The sequence below is a fragment of the Dermochelys coriacea genome, chromosome 14 (genome assembly GCF_009764565.3).
Source record: "Dermochelys coriacea isolate rDerCor1 chromosome 14, rDerCor1.pri.v4, whole genome shotgun sequence".
Lineage (NCBI taxonomy): Eukaryota > Metazoa > Chordata > Testudines > Dermochelyidae > Dermochelys > Dermochelys coriacea.
In genome coordinates, this window is record NC_050081.1 from 14,781,518 (window position 1) to 14,809,418 (window position 27,901).

General features: G+C 47.0%; 1 protein-coding gene across 1 annotated transcript in view; it reads right to left on the reverse strand.

Moving 5' to 3' along the window:
- The window catches only part of HID1 (HID1 domain containing), a gene marked incomplete at its 5' end in the record, with an annotated part of 46,899 nt that extends 20,722 nt beyond the window's left edge, over positions 1 to 26,177 (reverse strand). The window contains 5 exon segments of the mRNA XM_038371878.2: positions 4,966 to 5,079; positions 8,559 to 8,668; positions 8,671 to 8,728; positions 11,893 to 12,042; positions 26,013 to 26,177. Of these exon segments, the coding sequence (XP_038227806.2) occupies positions 4,966 to 5,079; positions 8,559 to 8,668; positions 8,671 to 8,728; positions 11,893 to 12,042; positions 26,013 to 26,177 (597 nt within the window).
- Positions 26,178 to 27,901: the final 1,724 nt, after the last annotated feature.

A 27,901-nucleotide genomic window follows, 5' to 3' on the forward strand; every position in this document is an offset into this window, starting at 1 on the left:
AAGGGCTTTTGGCACATTTAAACTGTCCCTTTCAGTGCTTTAATAAAGCAAATTCTCTGTGCTGCCTTTTCCTGGTGCACTCAGGAGCAGGAGTTCAGTTCACAGGACAACTCTTGCCTAATTACTCTGGATTCCCATAAAACGGCCATACTGGCTCAGACCAAAGGTCCATCTATCCCAGCATCCTGTCTTCTGACAGTGACCAATGCCAGGTGCTTCAGAGGAAATGAACAGAACAGGTAAACATCAAGTGATCCATTATGCAACCTTCTCTCCACACCCCCAGGACTGCTCTCAGTACGGAGAGGTTCAAGTGCAATCACACCACCATCCCTTCATTCCCAACCACGAGCCCCCGCAAAGCTAGCACACAGACACCTGCTCCTGCTGGGACCGGAGCAACTGCAAGCTCCCCGTGCCGCCGCGGCCTGTACTACCCCTTCAGTGCCTCCTGCTGACAGAGACTGGAACTTGCTTGCTGCCGGAATTCCTGCATGACCCCTCACAACTCCTCCTGCTGGGACTGCAACAGTCACAAGCTCCCCTGAGATCCCCTGCACATACAATCTTGGGTGCGTGTGAAAGAGAGAGAGAGAAAGAGAATTCCATCCCTGCCCTCTGATTAAACTGCAGTCAGTTGGGGAGCTGAGCACAGGAGCCATATGCAGTGAGAGAGGCCACACAGACAACCAACGAGCCATAAAGAATTCTCCCCTACTTAGCCCCAGTGGGGACCTAAACCCCAGGGGTTATTTCAAGCTTCTGCCTATTCATCTGAGTCCATGCTACACTGTTTGCTGCTTAACATTTTGGGATGTTTTAAGTGATATTATTGCCCCATTACTGTCATTATTGTAGAGCACGAAGTGTGCGTCATGGGTTCTTTGGAAATCCCCATCTCCCAGTGAATTTTGCAGTCATCAAATACACCCTAGTCTGATGTGTGTTGATGCTCCTTCATCTGTAAATTTTTAAAGGAGGGTTCCACATTGCTGTATTTACAGGCAGGGCCTGATATAAATACTGCAGTTTTTAAAAAAATATTCAACATGGGAGAAGCAAAAAAACATAGTAGCCCAAGTTCTGACTTCCAAAGATGAAGAGCACCGATACACCCCTTTGAATTTCATGGAAGCTGTAGGTGCTCTGAAGGTCAGGCCATTGGGATTGCAGCACATTTGCTGAGACAATACAACTTTATGAAGAGGGAGCAGAGACTTGACAGGCTCCTTCTACTCACTTGAGTTACAGTCCCAATGAAAGAGCCCTGCAGTTGTGCTAACACTGGGTTAATGCTGTCCCCGGTAGCACATGCTGGTGAAAGGAACAAGATACTAAAGTTCTCCACTCTTGTGGGAACAATGGAAGAGTGTTTGTTTGCCAGGATGACTGCATTTTCTGGAAGGGTTGATCTGTAACGATGGGGTAGTGCCAGCCATTCCAGCTGGTACTCACCCGGCTATATCAGGCCACCCGGCTATTGCTGCTCTTCACCCAGCCTGTACCAGGCAACTCAGCTCTGATCTCAGTGATGGCATCATAGGCCAATCATGTAGGAGAGAAATTTCCTGCATCATCATACATACTTTGCCTGCAGCTTGAAGTCTATGTCCTCCTTCATGCCACAGGCTTTCTTTGTTACCCAGTGAGAAGAGGGGAAGGTTAGTAATTTTAGAGTTTTCTTACAAGATGGATGGAAGATGGATCTGCAGAGAATTCAGGAGTCAACCCCTGAACATGCTGCCAGCCAGAGTGCAAAAGATCAGAGCAGTTATCCCTCTGCATCCACAGTGTCAAGCAGAAGCAAACACACAATATTGCACAGTCTTCTATAGCACCTTCCACATGAGGACCTCAGCACACTTTACAGACATCCAGCAATTTATAGCTCCTCTGTGACAGACATTATCCCTACTTTACAGACAAGGCCTGGATCTTCAGCTGCTGTAAATGAGTGCAGGTCCACTGATTTCAATTGAGTTTTGCTGATGTACACCAGCTGTGGATCCGAGTGAGTGACATGTCCAAGGGTCTGTGGCAGAGCCAGGACTAGAACCAAGGTCCCTGTCTCCCAGACCTATATCATCAAAGGGTACGTCTATCGGGGTCGATTTATAGCGTTTCGTCTAGACATGATAAAGCGATCCCCGAATCGATGCCTGTACTCCACCTCAGCAGAAGGAGTAAGCAGAGTCGATGGGGGAGCCGCTGCGGGTCGACTTGCTGCCATAAGGACGGCCAGATAAGTCGAACTAAGATACTTTGAATTCAGCTACGTGAATAGAATAGCTGAAGTTGCGTATCTTAGTTCGAACCCCCCAACTCTCCGCAGTGTAACCTAGGCCTTAGGCACAAGATCATCATTCCTCCATTCAGGCCTGAATCCAGAGACCAAGAGCATGAGAATTTGTTCTATACCTTACTAGACTGCACTGATATTTCCTCAAAAAGCCAATGTTAGATACCTCCAGCTGCATGTCAGAGGCAACAAGCTGCTCAGGTGCTCCTTCAAGGCAAAATGAAGAGATATGCAAGTCAATTCCTCCCTTTTCAGAGTAGGGCTTCTTAGAAAAATCAAGACTCTTGGATCTCATCACTCCACTGACACTGACCCAGAAAATGAATTGACTACAGTATCTGGTCTAATGGGGGAAGGAACAGGATCTTAGCAAGATCTAATATGTAAGCACAAACCAAGCAAGGCAGATATGATGCAATAACACCTTTTGTGATCTAGGAAGTGTGGAAAAGGTTTAAATTAAATTAAGACCAACTAATTACAAGTGTCTAACATTGGCCACCGAGCCAAGGGCCTAATTCTAAGAGATGCTGAGTATATTCAACTCCAGTGAAAGTCAGTGGTACCTTCTGGTGTCTAGCACCTTTGAAAATCAGGCTCCAAATGTGGAAGTGTATAGCACCAAGGTTCCAGCTGTTTTTACTACTCCAGTACCTCACATTCCACTCAGGAGTCCCTTATTTCAGCCTCATATTTACCTCCAATTCCAGATGGGCCTGGCAGGATCACTTAATTTCATAGACTAGCCTGATTTTAGAAGTTGAACCATGAAAATGAGATTACAAAAAATGTTACTGATGCCAAAGAACTGAACCGCCCAGCACTGTAATTTGTCCACATGGAAGTATACAGTTCCATTAATTCCCATCTCTGGGAAGCTTAGCAGTGGCTTCTAGCCGACTCCTAGTCTGGGACAACACCAAGTTGATCTTTTAAGATATCATGATGGGTTGTTTTAATCAATGCCCCCTTTACAACAAATGGACACCATGGAGTGAGTGCTGAGTACTGCAGAAGGACAGAGACGGCAGCTCCACCATTAGCTACAGCAAGGTCATATCATAGTGGTGCACCACTCTGCTGCCTACAGCTATGCAGAACAGCTCCGAGACCCTTCAGGATGACTTAGCAAGTGACACACGAGCCCTTTCATCCCAGGCCATCTTATACAGTTTTGGTCTTGGTTTTCCTTGATATCCTACTTCAGAGGTAGCTCTGAATTCCCAGCCACAACTGCATCCCCCTTTAACATGGCAGTAGGGTCCATGAATTCTCCAGGTCCAGATTGTAAGACTCCATCTTAATGATACAGATGGTTGAATTAGGATGGAGTGTTGCATGTGATTTATGAAGGTTGCTTGGATCATGCCTGTACACTGCAAGGCTGGCTTTGTAATGCTCAGTGCTTATGTAGTGGTTTGTGTTTTCAAACCGCTGTATAAACATTAGCAAATGAAACAGTAATCTCCACAGGCTCTCTCATCTGTATCAAAGATAACAGTATCTGCAATTTGCTCCATTCATTATCTCCTGACAAGATGACAATGCCAACATCAATGGGGCAAAGTTTGAATGTCACAGTCCTAATGGCCTCAGTTGGGTAACATAATAATAATTATCCTTAGCTCTTATATAAAGCTTTTCATCTTTAGATGTCAAAGTGCTTTACAAAGAAGGTCAGTAGCATTATTGCCACACAACACATTGTGGAGGTGGAATGAAGGTTGTAGGCATAGATCAGTGGCCTTTCAAGAATGTTACAGTTCAAACAACACTTTAAATGTTAGAAACCCAGGAAATACTAAGTTAAGAAGGGAATTGCTTTTAAAATCAGATTTCAACTTCAGAAATGTGGGGCTGCTCACTAGATCTCACCTAGGAAGCCTAAGAAATGCCCTTTTACGTTTCAGAGGGATTTTTGTTACAAAGTGGCAAAGATACGAGAAGACATTTGGCCCCCTGGGTGAGCACCTCTATTTTTAGGTTGGCAGAATCAGGAACTCCTTATCCAATTCTATTCAGATTTTGTAACATAATCCCCCCCTTAGCTCCAGATGTTGCTCACCAATTTGGAGATCGCTATGACTTTTTCTGGATTTCAGTGGCAGAGGCCTTAATCTCAGGCCTAGCTCAGTTGTATCATTGCTGTTGCTCCATGATCTAAGTTCTCATATGGCTCCCACCTATGTCATGCGTGAGCTCCTCTTGTTTAACAGTATAATGCTGCCCAGAGTAGACTTATTTCAAACCAACATGTCCATTAGCCACAGGGCAATAATCAGTTAGGTTTTCCTCAGAGCTCTTTACTGAGCAGCATGTTTCATGATTCATCCCTGTTATGTATCAGCACACTGGCATTCTGTCCTGCCTCCCTCACAGAGTAACCAGGTCGATAAGCTTAGTTAAGAACCATTTCCTCATTTCTCAGGATCCCTTCCGTCTCAATTTTAACTGGGTGATCTTCAGCTTGGCACCTTTCCTCTGCATCCCATCAGCTCATACCCACCGTGTGCAAGGAAAGGGCTGTCCAGCTTTACCCAGGTGGACAGGAAGGAAACATAATTTGGACTGGTATAGAGAAAAGATGGCTGCCTTATTAGAAACTGAATCAAAGTCAGGCCCCCTGTTCAGCTACCTGGAGCTAAATAGCAGATCCCCCAGCTTACCACAGTGCTCTTCCGGTGGCTCTGGACAGTGAAATCTGGACAGAAGAGCAGATCTGCAATTGCCAGGAGCAATGACTCAGCCAGGGGCCGGGCATTTTCATCCTCTTCATCACCCTGAAAATGATAAATACGGTAGAATATTCTCAGCCCAAGCTTGAGAGTCAGTGCACAGTAATATTAATATAACATGGCAGCAGGGGAAGGTGGATTTTCCCCAAGAGCAGGCAGGAAAGAGAGATGGGGGGTGGGGAGAAAATGGAGAGGTAGGCAATCCACCGGTTGGGAAGGTATGGTAGGGAGGAGTGAGAAGCCATCCCTGAGAGCAGGCAGATGGCAGATGTAGTTGGAGAGGGAGTAGTTTCAGTGAGGATGGGCCAATCAAACAGCTGTGGGAAGGAGAAGGACTCAAGGCCTACAGATGTAGGGGGGACATGGAGTTGCCTCTTTGGGCTTTGTTGCGGGTTACAAGAAGTCATCAGAGAGCTATTTGTCTGCTTGGGATGCTCCAGTTAATACAGATGCTGGAGGAAAGGGAACCATTTACCTAGAAGAGGGACCACAGCTGTTAGGGGAACAAGGAGTCACCCCACCATGACCAGGAGGGTGATCAGATCATGTACAATGTGGCGTGGGGATTGGAGTCACCTAGCAGGCAACAGAACTGAGGGGCTGCTATGGAGACAGGGGCCTTAACACTCAGCTAGAGGGGCGTCTCAGTCAGCCATGGCACAGCGAGCAGCTGCCTGCAGAGGCGATTTTGCTCTCTCTGGCATTCAAAGCAAACCTCAGCCTATCCAGAGAGGGCTGCTAGCATCACACGTGGTTACTCCTCTGCAGCCGTTGCCAGGGGAACGTCTCCCGTAAGCCGCCAGCCCTGCCATTCAAAGAGCATCCTGGATGTCATGTCTTCCCCAGTACGACTAAATCCAGGCTTCTGCCAGGAGGGGGCGGGGCGCAAAGGCAGTTTATCGGTGACAGCCAGGCCGCCGTCAGCGCGCACACAAAGCCCTGAAATAACAGCAGGCAAGCCGAAGGGAGATAATAGCCTGCACTGCATTGACGTCTTTTAGTGCGACATTGGGGAGGCCAATAACAGGATCCCAGACGCAGGAACAAGGCCGGGGGTGGGGAGCCAGCAATCAGCAGAGACACTTTCTATTCCGGCTTTGAAATCAGAAATGAAACAGAGGAGCCTTGAGGTCAAAAGGGATATAAAAAGGATGATCTGCACCACCTCAGCCTGGGCTTCCAGACAAATCATCTCCCCACTGGGGGTATCTGCCCTGCAGGCAGCCGTGACTCAGACAAAATAGAACAAGCCAGTAGGTCCCACCCACCCTGGAAGTTGAGGAAGGTCCCTGGCTCCCAAAGAGATCTCTGTGGTCTGCCTCCTTCCCCGTCCCCTCCCCTTCCCGCGACCCCCAGAACTTATACCTGTCATCCAGGGATCTTCCCTACTTCCAATCACAACCCCAGCAAACTGGGGTCTACCATCCACTTCCTCATCCAAAAACTGACATCTGTCACCCCTTCGGCCTCAGCCACACACAGACTTCCAGGGGGCAAGTCTGGCCAGGAGGACAGTACCTGGTAAAGGGCTTTCTCCACCACACATTGGTGACCTTCACCTCAATGAAAAGGTGAGGGACATGTTCATTTCTGTCCTCTCTGGTAATGGGCCAAGCATCCCAGCAACTCCTCTTCCCCAGCCCAGTTGAGAGGATGAAGCCACCCTTCGAAGTGCATCGGGGCTGCTCCCAAATTGGTGGGTGAGGTGGGGATGAGGTATGACTACTGGATCAAATTGCTGGCTTCCGCACGGCGTCCCGGGCCAGCCTTGAATACGGATCTCCTGTCTCATACTATGGCCAGCCTTATTCATCTGCTACAGGGTAAGATTAGATTGGTTTGAACTGCTAAAATTACAGTGTTAGTTCACTCACCATTGAGGGGCCTTGATTCATTGGAGGGGCCCAAACACAGTATGCATGAGGCACGAGCACAAGACAAATGGCCCAGGAGAAGGTCAACTGCACAGTCAGTCCTTGCCATACCTCTCCTCCCCCCCCCCCCAAAGAAGCCAGAATGCTTAGGGTCAATCACTGCTGGCCCAGGCAGCTGCTGAGTAAGGTGCAAATTCAGTTCCTAACAATGGCCTGGCTGTATCCACACACACAGCACATTGTATTGTCCTTCCCAAAGCAAGTCTAATCACCCAGCACACACAGATTCAGGCCCCCATAAGGGAAACTGGGTCCCCAGACACCTGCCCAAACCCACAGCAGAGAAAAAGGGCATCAAATCTGCCTCCTCCTGCTGCCCAGATCTTCCCACTGAAGTGGCTATAGGCAAAAAAGATTAGAAGGGACAGGCTGAGATAGCGCAAGGATCTGACAGCACCAATACTGCCCCCACCCTTGCCAACCTCTGTTAAACCTCAACGAAAAGCACTGCAGAACACTCAGCTTATGGTGGGAGCAGCTGAACACAAAAGGACCAGTCTGCAGATGCAGAGTCTCCAAGGACAGTGCTGCTGGTACGTTAAGAACCGGCTGTTGTACCAGCAAGTGGGCAAGGCACAGTAACTGCTCCCCTCCGGACATGTCAATATTCACAGTAATAATGATACTTTGCACTTCAGCCAAGGATCCCAAAGTGCTTCACAAACATTCCACCTCGACTCCCCCTGTGATGAAGGGAAACGTTATTATTCCTATTTTACAGATAGGGACAAACAGAGGCACACCAGGAGGTTAAGTGACTTGCCTAAGGTTCCACAACAAGTCAGCAGCAGAGCCAGAAATAGAAGCTAGGATCCAATTCTCAGTCCTTGGTTCCAACAACTAGACCATACCCCCAGCTTAAAACTGAAAAGCTCAGTTCATGAATGGGCCACTGACCATGACTCTTATGGCTTCTCTACGCAATTCAGTTGCGCTGGTAGAACTGGAATCTGCTTTTAACACAATATAATTAAGCCACTGCAAAAGGCTGTCTGGGACACTCTTATTTTGATTTAAGAGTGGCATATGTCCATTTTAATTGAATCTGTTTCCAATCCACTTAAGCTAAACCAAGAAGCCTCTCTTCAGGTGCAGGAAGAAGGTCCACACAGCCTTTTGCACTGGTGTAGCTATATCAGTTTAAATTGACAAATTAGGTTACATCAGAGCAACTTTCTTGTATGAACAAGCCCTTACTCACAGCTACACCCAAGTGACTGAAATGCTCCAATAAACCCATCAGCCTACGCTAAACAAACAGAGCTGAGAAGGGGAGGAAGGCAATAACACTGGCGCTATAGATGGGCTGTGTGTTAATTTCAGTCCATCCCAGCATGCTCAGCATGGAAGCAGCTAGCGCAAAGCTTCTTCTTGCTGAGGGGGAAGAAGGGGCTTTGTCATCAGCACGTTTATGTTTCAAGGCTACATCCTATCCCTTACTCCATTACAAGCCTTCCCACAAAGTTTGAACCCACTGAAACAAGCTTGTTCCCAACTGATTAATGTTGGGCCTACCTCCTGCAGCTCTTTGCCTCCTGCAGCTTCTCCCTCCCTCCCAAAGAGGAACCGTCTAACCCAGTAGATACAGACCCCTCCACGGCCGGCCCCAGGGACAGTGGACCAGAAGAAGCCTCTCCAGTCAGGGTCCTCGAAGATATAGGGCAGGATGCGGGTGAGGAGCCGGCTGCAGTTCAGTATAATTGCTTCTCCTTCTCCGAGTGGCAGCCGCTCTCCGCTCCCTGAACCAGCTTCTCTACGGCCTGATGGTAACGAAACAAAGGCATTAATCTGGAGTTGTATGGTTTGCGGACACACAGGCCCCACTGCCACAGAATTATGAACAGCTTTGGTTCCACTTCCCAAGGGCTCCCTATGGTTCCTCTGGGGAAAATCTCTCTCTATGCTGCAGTTAGAAACGAGCAGCAGAAATGTACAATTATTCTAAACGCTCCTGTGATCGCAGCAGGCATCTCTCCTTGCGCGGGATGTGGAAGCCAGAGAATGCCTATTATTATTACTAATTATGTGTATTGACATAACACCTGGAAGCCCCAGCCATAGCCCAGAGCGACGCTGTGCTAGCCCCCAAAAGCTTGTATGCTAAGAAGTCACTTTCTTAGAATACGCCAATTGGAAAGTGTAGATCTCCAAAACAGAGCCTCCCGCCTTCTCTGCCCTCTCCCAGAAGAAGTGAATTTAGCGCTGATAGATGGTGCTGGATTGAAAGCCCTGGAGACTGAAAGTCCTCTGGTATCTACAGGACAAGGGCAGCCTGGCCAGTGGCCAAGCAGCCCAAGCTCCCCCCATGCTCTCCATGTGCTTTAGCACTGACCCAGGGAGCCCACCTATAGGCTAAGGGGGGGGGGGTTCAATTCCCAGGCCATCCAGTGCTTGATCTGCTGAGGCCACCGATGACAGGGAAATTGGGGTCAGTCACACTGCACTGCTGGTTTTTTGGGATGGGGACGCTTGTCTTGCCAAACAGCCACTGCAGCTTACTGAGGCCGAAGGCAAACCACTTTATTTTCATGACAGAAGGTGAAGCTCTTTTTCCCTCCTAGGATCTCCTGTCCTGGTCCTCCCCCTCTCCTCTCAGCATGAAAGCCAGGGACATTTACTCAGCATTTGACTTGTTGGTTTTCATTCGCAGGCTGCGCCTCTCTGTCGAGGTTCCCAGCAACATCTCTGGTTCATTGACTTTGTCAATTTGCATCACTGCCTTAACAGACATATTTGTGCTAACTGGGGCCTGGCTGTGCTCCGCCTTGGGACTGCGTTGGACTCTATTGCTAGGTACAGTTACAGCTCAGTATGTTGTAACACCAAACTTGTCTGCACCAAACACAGCTTCAAAGGACATTACAATTGTGCCATAGCCCCATCTAAACCAAAGAAACAACAGTGTTGCAAAATCCAGTAACACCAAGACGGGCTCTACCTCGCAGGACTAAACCATAGTCCCAAATTGTGCTATAGCCCTACCCACATCCACGCTGTTGCATAGATCAGCAATGTGGTTAAAATAATGCACTTAGCTCCCATTTACAACACAAGAGCTTACCATCCTTTAACCATCTGGAGAGACAACCATGTTAGAACCATGTCTCCCAACACATTAGCCTCTATTGGGTAGAAGACCATAGAGTTGCTTTGTGGGGAACAAAGTGTGGCGTCAAAAGCAGAGCATGGTTCTCTCAGAAGTCTATAGTCTGTCTACACTAGAAAAGGAAACCATGCTAGCAATAGCCATGGTGGGAAATGCCTGCCGAGCGCTGCTCTGCTAGATCTGCATTCAGTTATTTCTGAACACACTTGTTGTTCGCATGGTGCGAACCATAGTGCAGCAAGAGCTTGAAGCATTTTTAGTGCCAAGGCCTGGCTAGACAGGCTAAGTCTTGCTGACCAGATTGTTTCCCAAGCAGCAGCAGCCAGCCATATCCTACTGGCTTGACAACTGACAAGCTCTGGCACGGAAAGAAATATGAATAGATGTCCCTTGTGTTACAGACACCAAGAGGGCAAGGGCGACAGAAAAGCATCCAGGGAAGTGCTAACTGGAGCTGCGTGGGAAACGGTTTTTCCGTTTTTTTCCGTCCAGCAAGAATTTGGTATTTCAAAATTTGTTGTCCCATTTTGGGATGGGAAAATTCAAAATCTTTGGCGGGAAAATGAAGAAAAAAAAATTCACTCTGGGTCATTCAAATGTTTCATATCAATTTTGACATTATTATTTTTGAATTTTTAGCGTAAATTAACTGAAATTTCAAACAAAAAGTCATTTGGAATCAAAGCAGATAATTTTCAAATCCAGCCTGGATGTTTTGTAAAAGATCTGCTCTAATTCAAACAGGAATCGATTCAGGGAAGGCCCTATGGTCTGTGTTATGCAAGGTCAAACTACAGGATCCCAGTGGCCCCTTCTGGCCTTGGAATCTATACAAAACTAAACTTTGTTTAGAAGGTGTCAAAAACGGGACACTTTCAGAACATTTTTTTCCCAAATGTTTTGAATAGGGAGATTCATTGAAATTGACTCTTACTTGTGAACTGTTTCAGTTTTGACAAATCTTCATTTTCCAATGAAAAAACTTTCCAACTCTAGTGCTAATGCCAAAGGAGACAGGGCAGTGAAATAGGTTTAAGACTCTTTCCATATCTATCCATCTGTGGTATTTTTAGGATGACCAAACACCATAGTTGGCTCAGGCCCTTGGGGTCTTTCTGCGTTCCAGAAGCCGAGATTGTTGTTGAACCTTGAGGAGCAATCAGGTGCTCTGATGAGGAAGCAGGAGCACTGGCTCCACTAAGAATACACAACGCTTGCATGTCAGAAAACCTTAAATATATGGCAGCCTATGTTAAAACCAAGAGTTGGGGAGGTGATGGATGATGACTGAACTGATCAAATGCCAACTGTGGTTTGTGGTAAACCAAAGAGGAAATGTGAGCAAACCGCCCATACCCTACAGGGCAGAGAGGGGAACTGCAGTTCAACCTCAGGAGGATACAGGGGCAAGCAGCCCTGAAAAGGATCACAGGGAAGTGGGCAGGGAATGGAATTTGCAAGGACTTGGATCATTTTGTATCTGCTCCAAAAATCAACATGCATTTCTGCTGCAACCAGTTGCTTGTTCATATGGCCAATACTTAAATGCCAAGTCTGGACTTGGCAAACATATGGGGAGCTGCTAATCACAGAAAGCAGCACCATAGACTGTCTTGTTGTCCTGTGTTTGTACAGCGCCAAGTACAATGGGGCTCTTGTCCATGATTCCTAGGCATGATGTAATACAAGTGAGAGGCCCCTATTGGTGAAACTAATCCCTGTGCAGATCAACTCAACACCTATGATCCACTTCAGTGTTGGGACTCTGCATAGGGTTGACTCTCACTAATTCCAGGGGAGAAGGAGAAGGCACCTTACCTTATAACACAGAGTGGCCAAGTTAGAAGGAGATTCTTCTCTCACTGCTCGGATTTCTGCAGCTGGCACAAGGGCAAAGACATCCTGGACTGAAGTTGCAGTGTCTGCCCAGAACTGGTCCCAGAAGGCATCATCCGTTGCCTCCACAGGCTGTGAAGAGACAAATGCAGAGTAACAGATGTGGACAGCCAGGACACAGAGGAAGAGATCACTCTATGGGGGCCAAACACAAGCCATTCTGACTTGCTCAGCAATGGGGCCAAGCTAGACCTCGTCAGGGCTCAGGAGCTGGAAGGAGAGACTATGCACCAGTATCAATCTATCAGTACTGTATAGTAGCATCTCTTGGTACCAAAACCTCAACTGTTACAACACACAGCTGTAGTTGGATCCAGGACTACTAAACTGTATATACATTATACCTGTGTTTGTATTGGAGAGGCCCATGGGCACAGGCAGACTCTTTACATGGCACATTTGTATCATCTGCACAAATGTAGGACTCTCTGAGTCTTTTAAGGGGCCAGTGCTAACAACCACCAAAAGAGACAGTACACAAACATGAGTCCATGTACAGAACAGCATATCTGCAACCCATGATGCACATGGCAAGTTCTGTGACTTTCACAGCATGCGGGCTGAGCTGCCTCTTTGCACTTTGCCAGTTCCTGGGCCTATAGAGGAAGCTCTGAGTAATTGTCTGTATTGCAGTAATGTCTCAGGGGAGGGATCAGGGCCCTTTGGGCTAGAGACACAGGGTAAAATGAGAGCCCCCACCCCAAAGAGCTTACAATCTATGTCATGCCAAGGTGCAACAAGTGGATGAGACACTGGGGCTGAGGGGAAGGATAAGGCAACCGTAAAGCGGGCAAACTACTGTACAAAACAATCAAGTTATCACAGTCTGATGGCTCCCTGCCCCAAGAGAACATGCCTGCTCCACATCTGGAAACACTTCTCCTTATCCAGTTTTCAGGCTCTAGGGGGAGACATGCCTCTCTTCCCAGCACTGCTGTCTCCCTTCAGAGAATGGGAGCACATATTTTTCTCCAAGTCCTTTTACAGAGGTTAGAACAGGAGTTCTCATCCTTGGAAACGAGCGCAGTTTGTCAGGTTTCCCCTTAACGTCCATCTATACTCAGAAAAGTGACTCTGTGCAACTGATAGTGTTGGATTCCAATCTTATTCCTCCCAATCACTTACAGACCAAGTGTCCTCAATTTATAAGTCAGAACAATGATTCTTCAAGCCGCGTTCTCTCTGCCACTTGCATCATTACCACTATAGAGATGCTAAAATTTTCAGGTCAGATTAAGTGATAATCAAAGCAGATTATTCTCCACTTCTCTCTGTTGTAGATATATTGGATCTACAGGCCTAACGAGGATAATTGTCAATAGTAAAACAACTGCCGTATTTTTCAATAATGAGCAGGTGTGAACCGGAGAGACACGGGGCCCAGATGTGCAACCCTTCCCATTGCAATCAGTGGAAGGACTTGTCTGCGTAGGAATTTACCAAGCTGTGGAAGGGTTGGGTCTGCAGGGAGAAGACACTATATGTAGAGCAAGAAGGTGCCATGGTTACATAGGACTCTTCTGAGCATCAGAAGCAAGTGAGCACAGAGCTCTGAAGAGCTCAGAAAGGGCTCAACATTTCATTCACCTCAAACCCAAACATCGCTCAACACTCAGAAACCCTGCCACTCACTGCAGAGAAGCCTTGCCACAAATGCAGGCATCCTTAACTAACCCACAGCCTGGGAGTGATCACCCAATTCAACAATGCTTCCAAGGTCTAAATACAGGTGTGATATTCACCTACTTGCATATTTATACTGCACAGTGTGAAAGAGGTTGGTCAAGGTTTACTTGGTTAAAAATATTCTTTAAAAAAATATCCACCTCTCCACACCCCAACAGAAACATTCAATAAATGAACCAAAAATATGTCAGTTGTACCTGTTGCTTGACATGGCACCATCACTGTTGTTTTGAGTCTCTGTGTGTGCCTCCCACCCAGACCTGCTCCTCACTCAGGGTTAGTCTTTGATAAAACTGTGACGATCATGCCCAATGAATACAAAGGCCCTGGATCCTACAACTGGAACCACATGGACCCGTGGACTGTGGAAACACACCAAAGTCTATGGGGCTCCATGTGGATCCAATTGCATGATTAGAACCTAGATTTTTCTCCGACACAGAGTCCTCATTGCTGAACCTCCAGCTGGGGAAGCATGTTTCTATTTGGTGCAAAGCAGCAGTTTTCAAACTGCTCTATGGACCACTGCAGAGCACTTGCTGTGGTCTGTAGAGAGGTGACTGGTCCATGGTACTTGCTCTTGTTCTCACTCCCAGCTTCTAAGTCACATTAGAGAAGCTGAAATTACACTGACCACTTTGCTAATGTTATTCTTCCACGCAAGTGGCTGCCGTTGTAGCTGCAAAGATGTTATGTGATGACAACTGGGATTGGAGATGGTCCATGGGACTGGAGATGGGAACAGTGACATCATGAGACACTGTCCCTATCAAGACATGATCCACACTATGAAAAAGAAATGGGATCAACTCATTTAAAAGTGCCCAAAAGCCGGCTATAAGAGGCATGTGAGTGGCTGCAGCCAATGGACATAAAGAACTCAGTACCAGGATTAGAGTCCTAGAAGTCAGGACTCCTGGGGTCTATGTCCTGCTCTAAGTATACTTAATCCTGCCTCAGTGTGAAGGGATGCACTAGATGACCTCGAGGCCCCTTCCACTCCTACATTTCTAAGATTCTATGCCTGGCTTTGCTACCAACTTACTGTGTGACTTGAAGCAACACACTTAACCATGGGCTTCAATTTCCCCTCTGTAAAATTAAGATAATATAAGTTTTTCTGCCCCTCACTGGACAAGTGAGTGTTAAGAATGGCCCTACTGGGTAAGACCAAAGGTCCATCTAGCCCAGTATCCTGTCTTCTGACAGTGGCCAGTGCCAGGTGTCCCAAAGGGAATGAACAGAACAGGTAATCATCAAGTGATCCATCCCCTGTCGCTCATTCCCAATTTCTGGCAAACAGAAGCTAGGGACACCATTCCTGCCCATCCTGGCTAATAGCAATTGATGGACCTATCCTCCGTGAATTTATCTAGTTCTTTTTTGAACCTTGTTATGGTCTTGGCCTTCACAACATCCTCTGGCAAGGAGTTCCACAGGTTGACTATGCGTTGTGTGAAGAAATATTTTTTATTTGTTTTAAACCTGCTGCCTATTAATTTCATTTGGTGACCCCTAGTTCTTGTGTTATGAAATAGTAAATAACACTTCCTTATCTACTTTCTCTATACCAGTCATGCTTTTATAGACCTCAATCATATCTCCCCTTAGCCGTCTCTTTTCCAAGCTGAAAAGTCCCAGTCTTATTAAACTCTCCTCATATGGAAGCCATTCTATCCCTAATCATTTCTGTTGCCCTTGTCTGAACCTTTTCCAATGCCAATATATCTTTTTTGAGATGGGATGACCACATCTGCACACAGTATTCAAGATGTGGGCATACCATGGATTTCTATAGAGGCAACATGATATTTTCTGTCCTATTATCTATCCATTAAACTGCTGCTGCACATTGAGTGGATGTTTTCAGAGAACTATCCACAATGACTCCAGGATCTCTTTCTTGAGTAGTAACAGCTAATTTAGACCCCATCATTTTATATGTATAGTTGGGATTATGCTTTCCAATGTGCATTACTTTGCATTTATCAACATTAAATTTCATTTGCCATTTTGTTGCCCAGTCACCCAATTTTGAGAGATCCTTTTGTAGCTCTTTGCAGTCTGCCTGGATTTTACCTATCTTTGGTAATTTTGTATCATCTGCAAATTTTGCCACTTCAACACATTCATAAATGACCTGGAAAAAGGGAGTAAACAATGAATAGGATTGGTCCCAGAACAGACCCCTGAGGGACACCACTATTTACCTCCCTCCACTCTGAAAACTGACCATTTATACCTACCCTTTGTTTCCTATCTTTTAACCAGTTACCAGTCCATGAGAGCACCTTCCCTCTTATCCCCGTGGCAGCTTACTTTGCGTAAGAGCCTTTGGTGAGGGATCTTGTCAATGGCTTTCTGAAAATCTAAGTACATTATATCCACTGGATCCCTTTGGTTCACATGCTTGTTGGCCCCCTTAAAGAATTCTGGTTGATTGGTGAGGCATGATTTCCCTTTACTAAAACCATGTTAACTCTTCCTCAACAAATTATGTTCATCTACATGTCTGACAACATTGTTCTTTAATAAAGTTTCAAACAGTTTGCCTGGTACTGAAGTCAGGTTTACAGGCCTGTAATTGCCAGGATCACTTCTGGAGCCCTTTTTAAAAATTGGCGTCACATTAGCTATCCTCCAGTCATCTGGTACAGAAGCCGATTTAAATGATAGGTTACAGACTACAGTTAGTAGTTCTCCAATTTCACATTTGAGTTCCTTCAGAACTCTTGGGAGAATATGATCTGGTCCTGATGACTTATTGCTGTTTAATTTATCTATTTGTTTCAAACCTCCTCTAATGATACCTCAATCTGGGACAGTTCCTCAGATCTGTCATCTAAAAAGAAGGCTCAGGTTTGGGAATCTCCCTCACGTTCTCAGCCACGAAAACTGGCGTTGTGAGGTTGTAAAGCATTGGGAGCTCCTTGAACAGGAGATGCTATGCAAGTATACAGTATTACTGGATCACCAGAAGCCAAGGGGAATATCCAGCATTAAAACACACTAAGAAGTGCTCAGTCAGCCAGAATGCCAGGTTCACTAAACATTCCTGACCCTTAGGTTAAGAATAGAGGGTGCCTGGTGCCTCATGCAATTGACGTAATAAAAACTCAAAGACAAACAATAGCTCTTGCCTAACCATGCTTGTTACTGTACAGTGAGTGGTTCCATTGTGTTGGAACGCAGGGGGAGAGATTAAAGTGAGTTTAATTTAAAACATTTTCCCAACATCTGCTACAATTCTTTTGTTAATTTGTCCGCCTTTGCAACAAGCTTCAAAGCGAATGCAAGGATCCTCAATTAGAGGCTGCCTTCTTCACAGCTCAGACACTGAGATAGAGGGAAGCACTCAGATTCACACTCTTCTAGCCGGATATGAGGAGAGAGCACCTTGTGAACTAGCAGTCCTAACCTCAGAGGCACTTAAGAGCTCTGTACAGGTGATGTGTCATTAAAACCCAAAGGCCAGAAAGCAAGAGGAGCAGGCGGGCAGGCCAAAACTGGTAGAGCAGGTTCATTTCATTGTGGTTTTGTTCCTTAACACTCTGATGCCAAGAACCTTCCTATTATCACTGCCCTTGTCTTGCCCTGCCAGCCATGAAATGAATCCCCCAGGCTCTCTCCAGCCTAAGAAAAAAGGTGCTTAGACACAGGTGACTGACTGCTCTAGTACAGAAAGGCTTTTCATTTTACCAAATGGGCAGCCCAGCAAGTCCCCATCAGACCCCTTTCCAAGGGATTTTTCCAAAGAATCCAGCATGCTGCCTCCCATAGGAGATCGCTGTAAATGCTTGAGAGTTTAGGACCAGATCTGCAAAAGAATCAGCTCATTAGGTGCACAGTGGGTGCTGCGCTGTTTTGAAAGTTTGCCCACAAGTGTCTCAGTGGGAGCTGCTGGGTGCAGAGCATTTTTGCAAATCTGAGCCTTACTTACATGCTTAAAAGGGAGCTGAGCACTTGAAATTCTGGCCCTGAACTCTTGAATATCTCTAGCCCTAATTGTGTAACACACTAATCTTACACTTCTATAGCACCTTTCTTGCGGAAGGATCCCATACCTTTTCCAAATTTATAATCACTTCATCTAGCACTGAAATGCAGCCATCTCTGGGGTGGCACACAGCTGCTGTTTTACAGTGCACAACAATATTGCAGATCAGTTTAAGAAAGGAAATGAAAAATACAATATTCAACCGAAACTACAAGGGAAACTTAGGGAGGCGGAATAGCAGCGGGAATTTTGATCAAAGCACTAATGTTAATGTGACGGCTGCCCAATAGGTTATATTAACACACCATTTCCTGGTTCCTTCATGATCACAAGAGGTCAGTTTTACATCGCCTCAAAACAGGTGGCACCAGCACCATACCACTTACTAGTACAATCCTGGGACATTGGTTCAATACTGACTCAGGAGAAAGAGTTCGCTTTACTGAGTCATTAACACCACTTCCTGCAGCCCCTGACTTTTTCTTAGGAGCCTCCCTCCAAATACTGCTCAATATAGTATGCTCATCCCCTTGACAGAGTACTACTGGATCTTTACAGAGACTTTGGTTTGCTCACACAGAGTCTCAGGGGGGATTAAATAGCAGTTGGCCCAAACTGTGATTGAGTTCACCAGGTGTCCTGCTATCTGGTTTCTAAAGTGGGGAGGTGAGGAGGATCAGAAAGCTGCTTCACTCATCCGTCACGAGCATCTTAAATCTGAAACCCTGATTATAAACATTTAGGCACAGAGTGTAGTAACAAATACCATTGCAGCTAGGCTCACAATGGCCTGTGTGTGCACTTGGGCCTTCATAAAAGGATGTTTGGGCAATCCTGCTTCACAAGGCTCAGCATCCCCATTGGTACTGCTATTAACTTCAGCAGCCTTAACTCTTCAGAACAAGCACACAGCTCAAAACAATTAAGCCATTCTTGGTCCCGAACAGTAACAGCATGGTAGTGTGCACCAAACAACAGAGAAGCCAGACCTGCCTCCAATACATTGCAAATGTATTGCTCCTGGGAGACGAAGAGCAGCAGGCAATTATCAGTGGGGTTACATTGCAGCAAAAACCTAGTATTACAGGACTAACAGCCAGGTCTATCTTCTGAGAGCACAGCCTTAGGTCATCTGGACAGAAAAGGCCTGAAGTCAATAAGCAGGCTGCCCGGTTGCAATTCTCTAAAAGGAGACAGCCACAGAACAAATATGCAGCTGTCTGAGCTGAGCTTTCCAGGGTAAAGTGCAAAGAGAGGGTTGTTGGAGCCTGAAGCAGTTGTTGAGAGTACAGTGGGCAGAGTTAAGGCTGATGTGGCACATGGGGTGGGGTGGAGAGGACTGCTATCTCCAACCCAGATATAGAGGGTGAACATGGTTACGAAGGGCGTGGCGAGAGAGAAGGGGTAGATGAACACACAGGGTTAGAGCATCAATTATACCAGGCACCTTAATTGAAAGTTTCCTGCATGTTTTTGTCTTATTTCTCAGTCTTAGTTTTGCATTAAAAGTTTGGGTTTGTTTTTTTTTATTGTGGGAATTCAAAGAGGAAGCAGCTTGGATGTCAGTGATCTTGCCAGTTATAAACACAGAATCACAGCCCTGAAAAGGATCCTTGTACAAACAGGACATGTCACAGGAAATAGAAGAATAGAGCTGCATGAATAATGGCCTGTAAACAGGAAAAGGCACTGCGGTCCTGCCCCACTCATCTGTTATTGTCATCATTGTGTTGGTCTGGCTAACGTACTAATTTGCTGTCACTCAGACACCATCATACATTACCTCAGTCACAGTCAACATTTACCATCTTATCCCAAATACCAGTGCTCAGCACTGCTCGGGGTTATTCCTTTAAATAAAATATTTGTCCCCAAGAGTCCATTCAGCTTAGCTCAGGACTGGCCTTACAATTTGCAAGAAGTAAGGCAGAAATTTAGGGCTTGCTAACTAAAGGTGTGAATTTAATGTGGCTTCGTTAAGATGCTTTTTGTGTGGACACTCATTCAGAATTAAAGTGGCCTTATTCTGGTTTAGTTTAATTGACAAATTTAATTCTGAATGAGTGTCCACACAGGAGTTTAATGCAGTTTAACTAATACACTGTAAATTCAATTCAGATTATTTTTCCTGGATATCCCTGTGTAGATAAGCCCTACAGAGGGTCCTCTGAAAGCTTAATCAGCCACTTGCCTGACTTCTGTATCCACCTGTTGTCTCTTGTCCACTGTCTCCCCTCTCACCACTGCAACTATCCAGTCTATTTAGATTATAAACTTTTTTGGGATAGGGACCATGGTTTTGTTCTGTGTTTGTCCAGCACCTAGCACAGTGGGGTCCTCTCCCATGACTGGGGCTTCTTAGTGCAACAGCAATACAAATAATAAAATAAATCATAATAATTGACCACCACCTCCAAGTACAGAGATGGGTTGAAGGGAATTAGTCCATGAGCAGTCTCCCCCATCAATCCCACTGTCAAAAAGGCCATGACATGATGGGGATACAGGAGACATCAAAAATCCAGGGCCCCAAGGAGTAACTTGCCTTGTTTATGATCAGGCTAGATACCACCCTCTCCTCTCATACCCACAAAAACACTGAAGATAGGACAGTCTATGCAATCCCATAGAGATGAAATGAAGGAGAACTGCAATGTGAAGACTATTAAAGTCACCCTAGAGCACCTAATTGAGCTCCATGAAAAAGGATTCACGAGACCCCGTCCACCTCTGTGGTAGCCTGGACAGCCTGATGGTTACTTTGTGACAATGAATATGCATTTACAGGTGTGTCCCTGCTTTTGACCCAGGGCGCACACACAAGGTCTATGGATGGACCTAATGCTAATGCTCCCAAGTTAGAGAGCCCACTTTGATTTTAGCTGCCCAGGCCAGAGGCTGCACTCTCATTTGGGGGGGCAGGTGTGGGGGAAGAGCATCTTGAGCTTCATAACAGTACCCTCTGCAGTCAACAATGGAACAGCATGGAGAGATTCCATAGCAAGCCCTTTACCAGTTCTCCACTGCTGGAAGAATGGTGGCTATAATACAGGCTCTTCAAGAGGAGGAAAGGGGTGTCATGGAACTTCGGCAGGGGCACAGAGAAACACCAGCAGTAAAAAAATATAGTCCTAAAAGCACAGGTGCACCTGACAGATGAAAGGCTAACCCATGCATTCAAGTTTCAGAGTAGCAGCCGTGTTAGTCTGTATTCGCAAAAAGAAAAGGAGGACTTGTGGCACCTTAGAGACTAACAAATTTATTTGAGCATAAGCTTTCATGAGCTACAGCTCACTTCATTGGATGCATTTGCCACTGAAGTCTCTAAGGTGCCACAAGTACTCCTTTTCTCCATGCATTCAAGGTTTTCTTTTGATGAAGCCAAGACTGAGTTGCTTGAAAATTTTCAGAACCAGGTTAATAGATTACTAAACTGATGTCTCTTTAGACACAGGGCATTATTTTATCAGGTCAGATTAACACCTTAGCAAGATATGGCAGCTGCACACCAGTGTGAGAAAGACCCAAATGTTTTTTTTTTTCCATTTGCTCCTTCTCATCTCTTTAAAAACAGTTATGTGGCTGGCACTAAAACATGACAAGAAAATGTCAGAAGATCGTGAATTTTATATTATAGACCCGTCACTTCCTGAAACTCTAAAGACTATTTTATCATTAATCTATTTAGGGAGAGGGAAAGTTAATTTGTCTAATGATTAAAGTATTCCTAGGTTTGATTCCCAGCTCTGCAATTGACTTCTTGTGATACCCTGGCAGGTCGCAACCTCTCTGTGCTTCACAGTAGATGGTATTTTATAGATGGCTAAGTAACCTGAGTGTTGCGGGGAAGGGGGAGGATAGTTCATTCATGATGGTAAAGCATCCCGAGATCCTCAGAAGAAAGGCACAAGTAGTTATTAAATGGGCATTACCAATTTAAAAATCATATCTAGATAAATTCCAATTATCCAAACAGCTCAGGGGATAGATCTGATTATAATGCAGGTATACCAGCATTATAAACACATATCTTTTCTTTGTGACTACCACCAATTTATATAATTAGAATAAAGAAAAGGAGTACTGGTGGCACCTTAGAGACTAACAAATTTATTAGAGCATAAGCTTTCGTGAGCTACAGCTCACTTCATCGGATGCATCCGATGAAGTGAGCTGTAGCACACGAAAGCTTATGCTCTAATAAATTTGTTAGTCTCTAAGGTGCCACCAGTACTCCTTTTCTTTTTGCGAATACAGACTAACACGGCTGCTACTCTGAAACCTATAATTAGAATGAAAGCACTTTGAAAATCCAATGTACTATTCACACTTTATGCTATTTGTTGGCTTTTGGCATTTTTCTTGCCATTATAATTGATTAAGTCAATTTCATTTTTGTTTACAGTCAATTTCACTTTCAGGTTCTGAACCCCTCATTGTTTGGGTTGAAAGGAAATGTTTATTTGTTGATTTTTTAAAAACTGACTCCATGGAAAGTTAATTTTAATTAATGGAAATGTTTCCAGTTTAGAAGAGCTTGTTTCTACAAAAATCTAAACTTGGGCCAAATTTGGACTCTTTTTAACCAGTGACTGAACATTGTTCTTAGCTGGACCATTTCCTGCTATCAAAGCCTTAGAAAACCACAATTGTGATTTCCTGCTTGCTCAGCTAAAGGTTTTAAGTTACCAGTGATTTAATGAAATGTAAACTTCCATTTGTCCTGCTGCCCAGTGTTAGAAGAGAAAGTAGAAAGAGTAGATATGCTGCTGAGAGAGCAATGCTTAGTTTGGGTAAATACCTGTGGGGAAACTATCCAAACCAACACAACATTTTGTTTTTAATTCCAGCAACTCAGTGGACTGGGAGGTTACACGGAGATTGTTGCCTCTATAAGCTCAGAAGATTGCAAGGAAGCCCAGCGTTGCGTATTGCACATGCAAACACCAGTGCCCTTCTCAGGTATTGGAGTAGCAGCCATATTAGTCTGTGTCCGCAAAAAGAAAAGGAGTACTTGTGCCACCTTAGAGACTAACAAAGGTATGTAAATATGGGCGTTTCACTATCCCACCCTCTTTTACGCATGGCATAAGTTTCACCTACATTTCTACAGACTCTGCTAACAATCCAGCCAAGAACATAGATTGTCTTTTTTTATTCAGTGTCACGGTGAACTTTATCTCACTACATATGTCAACAAACCAGAGGAGCCACGCAGCCTTCTGGATCTGCAGTACAGGTGACTGCCCTGCTTAGAGCTTTTTTGTAAGCTCCGAACATGACAAGATTAGGTGATGGAGGGGCAAGGGTTGCATTCATTTTGCAATCTCGCCTTCTACAAACATGCTTTCAAATGGTGGAAGGAGAATCCAGAATTGTAGGGATTAGGCATCTATGACTGTATTAGCACTCCTCACTAAAATGAAGCTATTCTCTCTTTGTTATTCATTCCCCAAACCAAATCTTTGTCCCTAGACCCCTATGTTCATAAATGTTTCCCTTTACCCTGCACCCCTTTATTAATAAGTCTCTCCCGTCCCCACCCTTCCCTCATTTCTTCTCCTCCAGACACCTTTCCTTCCACTACCACCTCCAATTAGTCTCAGAGGATCCATCATCCCCCTGCCATCAGAGATCCTTCAGGGTGGCAACCCTCCATTGTAGCTCAGAAATGCTTAGAGATGCTAGAGTCCAACGAGTACCATGTGCTGCCTCTATTAGACTCCCATTATCTGCTGTCCTAAGAAAAGAAGACTTCAGCTCAGTCCCAAACTAAGATCCACAGCTGCTACTTCACCCAGGGCAGCCACCTTCCCTATAATATACACTTCCGATTTTTGTTTTACTTCCTTCTCCCCATTAACCTCAGAGATACAGCACCTACTGGAGCACCACAGATGTGATCCTCCTCTGATACAAGTGGTTCTTAGCTCTTCCCCATCAGTGTGTCAGGGTTAGAATGAAACTAACAACAATCATATCAGCTACGTCAGTTTCATTCAGCTACCTCCTGTCCAACAGACAGGATTCTCCTGAAGGGGCTATATGAAAATGCCTAGACATGAGAAAAAGTGGGGGAATCTTCTGTTGATTTAAACCTTGAGCAGCTGAATGCCATAAGAGGACAGAACCTGCCTTATCAGATCAAAAATTGGTCCACCAAGCTTAGTAACCTGCCTCTGGCAGTAGCCAAAGGCTGACACATCAGAGGATAATGAAGAAAACATAATGCAGCTGCGTAATTGTGAGATGTTGAATAGGGTGAAAATCCTTACTGACCCCTATGGTGATGAGCTGGTGCCTTGAAGCATAAGATTGATTATATATTTCCCTTATTTTAAAAAATGCATCTAACATCAAAAGATAGAGTTCATATATAGATTTCATCACAGCTAAAACTGAGTCTTGACTGGATGTTAATCCATGTCACAAAGTCATCACACAATTTAGCACATAACTGCCAATCTCAAAGGGAAGGCTCAGCAGTGGAATAGTATGGGCTACTGGTGGTCAGGATTCAAATGCATTGAAAGAGCAATATAGGGAAACTTGTACAGCTTGGTTCTAACTATAGTTACTAGGTCCTCAGAAAGAACAGTAGTACTTGTGGCACCTTAGAGACTAACAAATGTATTAGAGCATAAGCTTTCATGGGCTACAGCCCCTTATTGGATGCATAGAATGGAACATATTGTAAGAAAATATACATACACATACAGAGAAATTGGAAGTTGCCATACAAACTGTGAGAGGCTAATTAGTTAATGAGCTATTATTACCATTAACTTGGGTTTGAATAGAGACTGGGAGCGGCTGGATTATTAACCATATTGAATCTATTTCCCTAAATTAAGTATCGTCACACCTTCTCGTCAACTGTCTAAATGGGCCATCTTGATTATCACTACAAAAGTTTTTTTTTCTCCTGCTGAGAATAGCTCATCTTAACTAATTAGCCTCTCACCGTTTGTATGGCAACTTCCAAATTTATATCTTCTTACTATATGTTCCATTCTATGCATCCGATGAAGTGGGCTGTAGCCCATGAAAGCTTATGCTCTAATAAATTTAGTCTCTAAGGTGCCACAAGTCCTCCTTTTCTTTTTGCGGATTCAGACTAACACGGCTGCTACCCTGAAACTAGGTCCTCACTTTCCTCAGAACTAGAATTCCCCAGCTGTTACTAGGTGGCAGATACAAAGCAGAAGGGCTGTAGATTAGCACCAATACATTAAAATCACAGGTCCCAAATTCCAATCCTAATCTTCAGAAAATGGAGATAAACTAACTACACAGCATAGCAAGGAGCAGTGTAGTGTGAATGTGCCTTTCTCCCACAGAGAATTTCCCCTTACTCAGGTTTTCATGCTTGCCCAGGTACAAGTTAAAGATCCCATGGCACTACAACTCTCCACCTCTGTCCATAAGCAGTACTGCAAGCTAACTGGCTCTGTGTGTGGGATGGTGCTGACATCCAACAGCTTTACACCTACAGTCACTCTCACCTGTGCCTGGAAGGCAGTTATTATGGGGAGAAGCACTAGCTAGAGGAGGTTATAAAATTCATATTATTTATCCAGGCTGCCAGGCAGGGTTGCACAGATGTAGGGATACTGTGACAGGTGTGTGATGGGAATGGCTCAGGCACATGGGCTGTGGCTTCCTTGGCGCTGCCCCCTGCTACCGTCTGCTCCAGCCAGGCCCCTTCTACCTGCAAGGGCCAGTCCCCAAGGATCCTGCCTTAACCCCCACCCCAGCCCCCTTGCCAGTCTAAGCCCCAAAGAGGGACAGTTTAGAAACTGGGAACACTCAACGGGCTTTCCTTCTGGTGGGTGCTATTTAAAGACATAGGGAGGAGGGGTGCCACCATGCAGGGCTTTGAGGGAAACCCAGCAGCTGTTATTAAAGGGCAGGGTTACCTCCTTCCAGGGGATCCGGGAAACGCGCAGAGGAACCTCCTAGGAGTCTCCCCCCAAACCAACACCCACCAGGGCCACCCCCACTGGCCACCCCAACGCCCACCCCCCAGGAGCCTCCAGGGTCCGAACCAGCCCCCCAGGGCCTCCTCCCTTGAACCAACCCCCCAGGCTGCCCTCACCCCGCAGCCACTCCCTGCGCCCGGCCCTCAGCTGCCCCCCTCGCCAGGCGGCTCCCACCCGGATCATGGCGGACCGGCCCCCTTATTTTCCCGTCTGACACCGAGATCGCTGCGGCCGCTTCTCCCGGTGCCTCCCCCGCCCAGGACCTAGGGAGAGGGCCCGACGGGCGCCCCCCCCGGCCCGGATCTCCAGGCTCATCCCGGCCCGGTCTCCCCGGGACACCTGCCCCGCTCGGCCCGGCCCCGGCCCGGCCCGCTCACCTGGGTCTTGGTGGTGAGCTGGATCACCGCCTTCCTGAGTTGAGCTTGGAGTCGGCGTTGCCCATTCTCCCGGCCGGACCTGCCCGAGCCCGGCTCCGGCTCCGGCTCCGGCTCGGCTCCTCCCGGCGAGCCCCTGCGGCGGGCAAGGCCGTCTCCTCCCCTCCGTCAGCACGAACAGCGCCGTTCGCCCTCCTCCTCCTCTCCCTACGCTGCCTCCATCGCCCCGGCCCTCACCTGCCGCCGCGGCGCCCCCGCCTGTCAAACCCAGCCTCGCTGATGCTCCGGCCGGCCGGCCCCTCCCGTCATCCCTCCTGCCACAGCACACAGCCCCTCCTTCCCCTTCCCTCCTGCCACAGCCCCTCCTCCTCCTCCTCCCTTCCCTTCATCCCTCCTTCCCTCCTCCTGCCACAGCACACAGCCCCTCCTCCTCCTCCCTCCCTCCTGCCACAGCCCCTCCTCCTCCCTTCATCCCTCCTGCCACAGCCCCTCCTTCCCTTCCCCTCCCCCTCCACCCTTCCCTCTCTCCCGCCACAGCCCCTCCTTCCCCTTCCCCCTCCACCCTTCCCTCCCTCCTGCCACAGCCCCCCTCCTCCCTTCCCTTCATCCCTCCTTCCCTCCCTCCTGCCACAGCACACAGCCCCTCCTCCTCCTCCTTCCCTCCTGCCACAGCCCCTCCTCCTCCCTTCATCCCTCCTGCCACAGCCCTCCTCCCCTTCCCTCCTGCCACAGCCCCTCCTCCTCCTCCCTCCCTCCTGCCACAGCCCTCCTCCTCCCTTCATCCCTCCTGCCACAGCCCCTCCTTCCCCTTCCCCCTCCCCCTCCTCCCTTCCCTCCCTCCTGCCACAGCCCCTCCTTCCCCTTCCCCCTCCACCTCCTCCTCCTCCTCCTCCTCCTCCCTTCCCTTCATCCCTCCTTCCCTCCCTCCTGCCACAGCACACAGCCCCTCCTTCCCCTTCCCCTCCCTCCTGCCACAGCCCCTCCCCTCCTCCTCCCTTCCCTTCATCCCTCCTTCCCTCCCTCCTGCCACAGCACACAGCCCCTCCTTCCCCCTCCACCTCCACCCTTCCCTCCCTCCCGCCACAGCCCTCCTCCTCCTCCACCCTTCCCTTCATCCCTCCTTCCCCAGCCCCTCCTCCTCCAACCTTCCTCCCTCCCTCCCTCCCCCTGCACAGCCCCTCCTTCCCCCTCCACCCTTCCTCCCTCCTGCCACAGCCCCTCCTTCCTCCTCCACCCTTCCCTTCATCCCTCCTGCCACAGCCCCTCCTCCTCCCCCTTCCCTTCATCCCTCCTTCTTGCCACAGCACACAGCCCCTCCTCCTCCACCCTTCCTCCCAGCCACATACAGCCCCTCTCCTCCCCATCCCTCCTTCCAGCTGGCACACACAGCCCCTCTCCTCTCCATCCCTGCCTGCCCCTTCCCATCCTTTCATCACTGCTGGTTTTTTCCCCATCTCTTTCTCCCCCTGCGCACAGCCTTTCACCTCCTATATCTGGTGCTACCCAACATTCTTCTCCATTCCAATTTTTTTCCATCTCCTCTATCTCACAGCCCCCATCTTCTCTCAACCCTTGAGTCTCCCTTCTCTCTACATGTACCCTCAAAGTCCTATCTTACCCATTCTCTCTCCCCTCTCCATCTTTTACTTCTAACTGGTCCTCCTCTCTGTATCATCCTTCCTCCTCTGTCTTTTACGTCCCTGCCAGTTCCACCTCCACTCTTTCTTCTCCCTCCTTCAGAATCCTTCCGCCTCCTCATCTCCTTCCTCCCCTCCTCTCTCAATCTCTTTCCCCTTCTGTGCTCCATCCCTCTCTTTTCATTTCTCCTCCCTCTCAATTTCCAATGCCCTTTTCCTTCTTCTTTCCCTATTATATCACTCCCTTCCATCTCC